At 33.7% G+C, this 8,415-nt stretch overlaps 1 protein-coding gene across 1 annotated transcript in view; it reads left to right on the forward strand.

Annotated features, from left to right (window-relative positions):
• Positions 1-8,415, forward strand: part of LOC102675162 (histone acetyltransferase p300) — a 16,024-nt gene that overhangs the window by 4,442 nt on the left and 3,167 nt on the right. Inside the window, exons 5-19 of the mRNA XM_031508888.1 lie at positions 19-393; positions 495-780; positions 855-1,160; positions 1,234-4,097; positions 4,184-4,341; positions 5,580-5,660; positions 5,741-5,875; positions 5,955-6,431; positions 6,513-6,678; positions 6,938-7,108; positions 7,175-7,408; positions 7,489-7,719; positions 7,803-7,922; positions 8,005-8,306; positions 8,399-8,413. Coding sequence (XP_031364748.1) covers positions 19-393; positions 495-780; positions 855-1,160; positions 1,234-4,097; positions 4,184-4,341; positions 5,580-5,660; positions 5,741-5,875; positions 5,955-6,431; positions 6,513-6,678; positions 6,938-7,108; positions 7,175-7,408; positions 7,489-7,719; positions 7,803-7,922; positions 8,005-8,306; positions 8,399-8,413 — 5,921 coding nt within the window. The remainder of the gene's footprint in view (positions 1-18; positions 394-494; positions 781-854; positions 1,161-1,233; positions 4,098-4,183; positions 4,342-5,579; positions 5,661-5,740; positions 5,876-5,954; positions 6,432-6,512; positions 6,679-6,937; positions 7,109-7,174; positions 7,409-7,488; positions 7,720-7,802; positions 7,923-8,004; positions 8,307-8,398; positions 8,414-8,415) is intronic.

Below are 8,415 nucleotides of genomic sequence, written 5' to 3' on the forward strand. Positions count from 1 at the left end.
TGTTATTTTTTGAAATAGGGTAATAAAAACTTGGTTGCCAATTCATTAGCAATGGCTGCTGGAACTTTGGGTAATAAAAGTCCAAATATGCAATCTCCACCAAATGTTTCTGTCTCTAAAGTTGTTGATCCACAAATGGTTGTGAGTTTGGGAAATTTACCAAGTAGTATAGCCAGTTCCTTGGCAAATAATCAAATGTCCATTGCTAATTCGATGGGAGGCCTTCAATCGTCAATGAGCATGGCTGGAAGTAATCCTACCATGTCAATGCCAGGAGGAATTAATTCTGCTCTAGTTATGACCAGCAGTGCTAGTGGAAATAACACTATGGGTGGAATGGCAGGAGGAAGTTTAATTGTAACCAACAGTTTGAATAAACAACCTATAAATACTGTAAGTATTTTATTTAAATTAAAATATAATGAAAAAAATCTTATATGAAATAAATTTAAAAAATTTAAAAAAAAAAACAATTTAAAATTCTATTTTTTTAGGTAACTATGATGGGCCCTAATACTCAAGGAATTCATCATCCTAGTGGACCACATGGTGTTGCCCAAATGCAAAATGGACCTGGAATAATGAATACTAGGGCTGTAACAATGCAACAACAACAACAAGCTCATATGGTTGGTCCAGCTAGAGGTCAAAGTCCACATCAACAAGTACATCAAGTTGGTATTGTTGGTCCTGGTCAAGGAGGTCCAAGAATCCAGGCTCCTCCAAATATGACAAGCATGCCAAATATGGGACAAATAGGTGCATCAAGTCCTTATTATGGTAATTATATCAATTATATTGTATATAGTCAGAAAGTAGAAATTTTAGAATATAAATATACAATTTGTAAGCAGGATCTCCAGCTAGTGGGCAAGGGCCTGGTGTTACAGTGTGTACTAATAGTCCTGTTGGAGTTGTTGCACCACAACAAAAAGGAGTGGGGACAAATATGACTGCTATGCAAGGTAGCAGATTTGGAGGAACTGCAGGTCCTATTGGTTCTACAAATGTTGTGGGTGGACAAGAAGGTGGTATGGCTCAACAAGCTCAACCACCTGCACCAAGTCCAGCCCAACCTCAATCTGGTGCACCAAGTGGAGGTCAACCTGGTCCACAACAAGCTACTCAGGGCCAAATGCCTGGCACCGGTGCTCCAACTGGTAAACAAATTGACTATTTTGAAATAAATTTATTTTTTCAAACAAATTTAACTGTTGATATCCATGTTTTCAGGTACTACAAAATCAACTGCTGATCCAGAAAAACGAAAACTTATTCAACAACAATTAGTTCTTTTACTTCATGCACATAAATGCCAACGACGTGAAAGTCAAGCAAATGGTGATGTTTGGCAATGTTCGTTGCCAGATTGTAAAACTATGAAAAATGTATTAACTCATATGACTGCTTGTCAAGCAGGGAAAAATTGTACGGTACCACATTGTAGCTCTTCAAGACAAATTATTAGTCATTGGAAACATTGCAATCGCAATGATTGTCCTGTATGTCTACCTTTGAAGCAAGCAAATAAAAATAAAACGACAAATACTGCTGCAGCATCTACAACTCAACCAAATAGTCAACCAAATCCGAGTCAGACCGAAATGAGAAGAGCGTATGACGCATTGGGAATTCCATGTCCTACTACAACGCCTGGTTTAGTAGCAAGCCAATGTGTTACTAGAAGAATGCCAACACCAGGCATGCAAGGAACACCCGGAACTATAGGAAATGTCCGATTAACTCAACCTCAAACTCAGACTGCACCAGGTCAATCCATAGTTGGTGCTGGACAACAAGTTGTTGCTCCAAATGTTTCTCTTCCTTTAAATCCGGATCCTAATACAGTTGGTGTAGCTAGTAATCAAGCAGCACCTACCACCGGTCCAACACCTGCTGCTGCAGCAACTGCTGCAAACATACAACAATCTGTTAATATGCAACAATTATTTGGTTTAAATGATTCAGGACAACTTAGTGTTCCAAATGAAAATAGATTGGCCAATCTTCAACTTCCAGCTGGACTTCAACCAGGTCAAGTAACAGCAACATCGGTACAGGAATCAAAAGATTGGCATCAAACTGTAACACCAGATCTTAGAAATCATCTTGTTCATAAATTAGTGCAAGCAATATTTCCAACTCCTGATCCGCAGGCTATGCTTGATAAAAGAATGCATAATCTTGTTGCATATGCAAGAAAAGTTGAAGGTGATATGTATGAAATGGCCAATTCGAGATCAGAGTATTATCATTTGCTTGCCGAAAAAATTTACAAAATTCAAAAAGAATTGGAAGAAAAACGACAAAAACGAAAGGAACAACAGCAACAATTACATGCTCAACAACATCAGCAACAACAACCTCAACCTGCAGGAACATCTGGTCCAGGTTTAAGGCCATGTGCTCCTCCAGGTGTTGGTACTGTCCCGCCATCACGACCAGTTGGAACAGTTACCCCTAGTTTACGTAGTCATTCACCAAGTATGGGACAACTTGGATCTTTACCTACAATGGGCATTCCTCAACATAACAGAATGCAATTTCCACAACAACAACAAACGCAACAACAAGTACAAGTTCAAGCCCAAACTAATGTCCAAGCTCAGGCTCAAGCACAAGCTCAAGCCCAAATGCAGCAGCAACAACAACAGCAGCAACAGCAGCAAGGAATTTTAGTCGGTCCATCTGGTCCTAGTCCAAATGGACAGTCGAATTCCAATCCCAATGTGGTTCCAAATCCTGGTCTTAGTCCTTTTGGACAAGCACAAATGTCACAAGCAAGTTTAACCACTACTACTACGTCTGCAACAACTAGTCAATTCCCAACCTCAAATGGTACTTCCGGTTTACCTAATAGTCCTTTACAAAATCAACATCAATTTCCTGATATTATGAAAGCTAGACTGACTCAAGCAGCAATTGTGCATCAACATCAACAGCAACAACAGCAACAGCCATCACAACCTCAATCTCAACAACAACCAAGTCAGTCGCAATTACAACAACCAACAAGTACTTCAAATCAAAGCGCTACAACAACCTCAATGCCACAAGCGCCATCACCTTTTAGTGGTATGCAACAACAAAGTAATCAACAACAAAATCAATTTAACAATAGTCGGCCTCTATCAGTTTCAACACCTAATGATAATGGCATCAATACATCAACTCCACAAACAATACCACCTCCTGCTTCTAGTGGACCTAGTCCAGGTCCGGTAACAACGACGAATGGACCTCAATCTACAACTTCCACACCTAACACACCACTAGTTCCTTCATTAATGACTCCAAATCAGACAGTTTCTTCCGCTAATCAAACTCCACCTCATCCTGCTACTACACCATCTCCTGCTGGTCTTGCAAGTCTTGGGAAAGGTATGACATCTCAAGAAAGAGCTGCATTAAATGCACCAAGAACTTCATCCATGTCTTCGCAAATGGCTGCTATTACAGCTGCTTTAGATCGTGATAATTCTCCTAGTCCACCAATGAATAATAATAAGGGAAAATTGGATTCCATTAAAGAAGAAAATATAAAAATGGAAATTAAAACTCAAGAAGATGGTTCTGAGAATCATAGAATGGATGGAGGTAAAAGTGTTAATAATGATGTATCTACTAAAACAGAAAATAAAATGGAACCAATGGAAGAAGGATCCAGTGAGAGTATCATAAAAGAAGAACCCACTGGTATCAAAGAACCTGTAACTCCAATATCCAGTCAAGATACCACAGATATTAAACCATTGGTTCCTGAACCGATACAACCAAGCGGAACCACAGACAAAAAAAGGTTGTGTTTGTTTAAACCTGACGAATTACGTCAAGCATTAATGCCAACATTAGAAAAACTTTATCGTCAAGATCCGGAATCCATACCATTTAGACAACCTGTCGATCCCCAAGCGTTAGGAATTCCAGATTATTTCGATATCGTTAAAAAACCAATGGATCTTTCAACAATCAAAAGAAAATTGGACACTGGACAGTATAGTGATCCATGGGAATATGTGGATGATGTATGGATGATGTTTGACAATGCGTGGCTTTATAATCGTAAAACTTCACGCGTTTATAGATATTGTACGAAGGTATATTTACTTCAGAATAATTTAATTTACCACATATCAATTTGATATCAATAGATTTTAAAAATTTTTTTTTTTACTGATTTTAGCTTTCTGAAGTCTTTGAGCAAGAAATAGATCCTGTAATGCAAGCCTTAGGATATTGTTGTGGAAGAAAATACACATTTAATCCACAAGTACTATGTTGTTATGGAAAACAACTTTGTACAATACCAAGAGATGCGAAATATTACTCCTATCAAAATAGGTCAGTATATAAAAGAATCAAATAACTATGTACAATGAAAAATTTATTTAATAATTGAAAAAATAGTCTGCATGAAGGGAATATGTTAGTAGGTTTTATCTCCATCTTGCCCTTTAGTAATTTCTTACTTAGATAATTAGATATCTTGTTAATGACTTCTGTTGCTCCCAGCTATCTTCAAAAATAACTGACATTAGTTGTACCTATTAAGTTTTAGAAATATAAATTGTCTTTAGGCGCATTCGACTTTCATGGTACATTTTTATTTTAAAAATGTTCTATAATTGAATACGCTAAATTAAATTGGCAGGTTAATTAACCTGTTTCGATTATATCGGTCGATACAGGTCAGTCTCCTGAACTACACGTTTTTTTCTTTTTCATTTTCTCTTTTTTTTATATATATTTAACATATTTTTATTATATTTATAAAATATTTGCCAATGAATGTATTTTTTAGTAACGTACGCACATATAAAGTTGAAATTTTATTACGCATATACTTAAGGGATATAGCTTTCTAATGTTAATCCTTAAAATTAGATGCTTTATGCATATATCTTGCTTTATAAATAATTTAGAATATGCAAAATAATTTTTAACAAGAAGATATTCGTTTATTACTCTTGAGTATATGCAAGTAATTTATGTATATATTATATGGTGTCTAACTATGGCACTCTTCTCTTCTTTGTATGTTACCTTCGCTCTACCCATGGGTTGCGCACGCACACACAAATCCTTGTTTGCTGCTTGCTTCTTGTGTTGCCCGCGCCCCTTGCTTCTTTCTGACTCTACTACTTCATGCCACGAAAATTGATACTTGGAAATTGGACGATTGAAATTGGATACCTGATATTTGAAAACATAAATAAATGTAAAACAAATTGTATCTGTGATAAATGAAAAATAATGAAAAAAAATATGTTAATTATATGAAATGATGATTCTCTACAATCTTTGAAATAAAATAATAATAATCATAATCATAATAACAATAATAAATAAATAAATGAAACGGATACAAATAATTGGCAAAACACTACTTGCATGTGTATAATTGCAAATACAAACAAATATTTATTAAAATTGGATACTTGACATTTGGATACATCGATTGGGGCGTGAAAAAATTGATCTTCGTATGATGCACGCATGACATTGACGAATTGAAATTTGGATCTAAATACTATTGATTGGAACAGTAGTTTAAAGGCATATGGTCTTGTTTCCGACAGATACACCTTCTGTCAGAAATGTTTCAACGACATTCCTGGTGACACTGTGACGTTAGGAGACGATCCAACGCAACCCCAAACGTAAGTTCCGAAATAAATATAGTAACATTTATCACAATTATATATTATATATAAAATAAAATAATTATAATTTATTACAGTGCCATTAAAAAGGAACAGTTCCAGGAAATGAAGAACGATCATTTGGAATTGGAGCCTTTTGTTTCATGTACAGATTGCCGTAGGAAAGTACATCAAATTTGTGTACTACATATGGAAACAATTTGGCCATTAGGGTGAGTAAAAATATTTTAAATATTTATTATTTTAAATAATATAAATAATATTTTACTTTTTATAATTAATTTTTTACAGATTTACTTGTGATAATTGCTTGAAAAAGAAAGGTCAAAAACGTAAAGAAAACAAATTTAATGCTAAACGTCTACCAGTTACTAAATTAGGTACCTATATTGAAACACGTGTGAACAATTTTCTGAAGAAAAAAGAAGCTGGTGCTGGAGAAGTTGCAATTAGAGTAGTAGCATCTAGCGATAAAGTTGTTGAAGTGAAGCCAGGAATGAGAAGCCGATTTGTAGAAAATGGTGATATGCCTGGTGAATTTCCTTACAGAGCGAAAGCTTTGTTTGCATTTGAAGAAGTTGATGGTACAGATGTATGTTTTTTCGGTATGCATGTGCAAGAATATGGCAGTGAATGTACACCACCTAATACTCGAAGAGTTTACATTGCGTACTTGGATTCAGTACACTTTTTCCGGCCTAGACAGTTTCGAACGGCAGTATATCATGAAATTCTTCTTGGATATTTGGATTATGCAAAACAATTAGGGTAAATTCAATCTCATTTGAAGAATTTACATATGTATGATTTCAATGTTAATATTTATAACAAAATCTTTTTATTGTTTAGATATACAATGGCTCATATCTGGGCTTGTCCTCCTTCTGAAGGTGATGATTACATTTTTCACTGCCATCCTCAAGAACAAAAGATTCCAAAGCCTAAGAGATTGCAAGAATGGTATAAGAAAATGTTGGACAAAGGAATGGTTGAAAGAATCGTACTTGATTATAAAGTTAGTATTAATGAGTAATTAATTAGTTTAAATATATGATACAGTCTCTAAGTGTTACTTAAGATTTAATTATTATTCTTGAGTGTCAAATGAGACTAAAATTAATGTCTGTAAAAGCTAATGTTTTTATTGAATTTGTAAATTCAAACATAGGATTAACAGACTACAATAAATTCAATAATTTTACAATTTTTCAAAAATTTTATATTTCTATTTATCATTTAAAGATTAAAAATTGATTTCTATTCATTAATTTTAGGATATTTTAAAACAAGCAATGGAAGATAAGCTTTCATCAGCAGCTGATTTACCATATTTTGAAGGTGACTTTTGGCCCAATGTTTTAGAAGAAAGCATTAAAGAATTAGATCAAGAAGAAGAGGAAAAACGTAAACAGGCAGAAGCTGCGGAAGCTGCGGCTGCTAATGCAGTAAGTATTATGATATTATTAAAAATAATAATTAACAAAAAATTAATCATAACACTTGTATTACAGATTTTCTCATTAACCGAAGATTCTGAAACAGGACCAGATGGCAAAAAGAAAGGACAAAAGAAAGCTAAAAAGTCTAATAAATCCAAAGCAAATCAAAGAAAGAATAGCAAAAAATCTAATACTCCACAAACAGGAAATGATCTCTCTGCAAAAATTTTTGCTACTATGGAAAAACATAAAGAAGTATTTTTTGTTATTAGGTTGCATAGTGCTCAAAGTGCAGCCAGTTTAGCAGTAAGTATTTAAAATTATTTAAATAAATATTTTTAAAAAATTATTTATACTTATATTTTTCATCAATATGTATCTTCTAGCCTATTCAAGATCCTGATCCCGTTATTAATTGTGATCTTATGGATGGTCGCGATGCTTTCCTTACAATGGCCAGAGAAAAACATTATGAATTTTCTTCCTTAAGGCGTGCAAAATTTAGTTCTATGTCTATGTTATATGAATTGCACAATCAAGGTCAAGACAAATTTGTTTATACTTGTAATAATTGTAAGAGTCATGTAGAAACAAGATATCATTGTACCGTTTGTGATGTAAGTATAAAAATATAAAAATATTTTTACATATTTCATTACATTATAATCGATTTAATAAATAATATTATTTATTGTAATAGGACTTTGATCTGTGTATAAGTTGTAAGGAAAAAGATGGTCATCCACATCATATGGAAAAACTTGGTTTGGATTTGGATGACGGTTCATCGCCGGCCGATGCTAAACAATCTAATCCACAGGTATTTTTATAAATTTAATTATAAATTTATAATTATAATTTTGTTATAAGTATAATTGACATATATTTTAATTTTATATTAGGAAGCACGTAAACTTTCAATACAAAGATGTATTCAATCACTGGTGCATGCATGTCAATGCAGAGATGCTAATTGTCGTTTAACAAGCTGTCAAAAGATGAAAAGAGTTGTAACACATACTAAAGTTTGTAAACGAAAAACAAATGGTGGTTGCCCAATATGTAAACAATTGATAGCATTGTGCTGTTATCATGCTAAACACTGCCAAGAGACTAAATGTCTTGTTCCATTCTGTTCGAACATTAAGCATAAGCTAAAACAACAACAACTTCAACAACGGTTACAACAAGCGCAGTTATTAAGGTATTAATATTAATAATAATATTAAAATAATTACATAATTTTATATATAATTTTATATATATATATATATTGATCTTTTTTTTTTTTTTTAGGAGACGAATGGCTGTGA

This window comes from Apis dorsata, unplaced genomic scaffold (genome assembly GCF_000469605.1).
Source record: "Apis dorsata unplaced genomic scaffold, Apis dorsata 1.3 scaffold_111, whole genome shotgun sequence".
Classification (NCBI taxonomy): domain Eukaryota; kingdom Metazoa; phylum Arthropoda; class Insecta; order Hymenoptera; family Apidae; genus Apis; species Apis dorsata.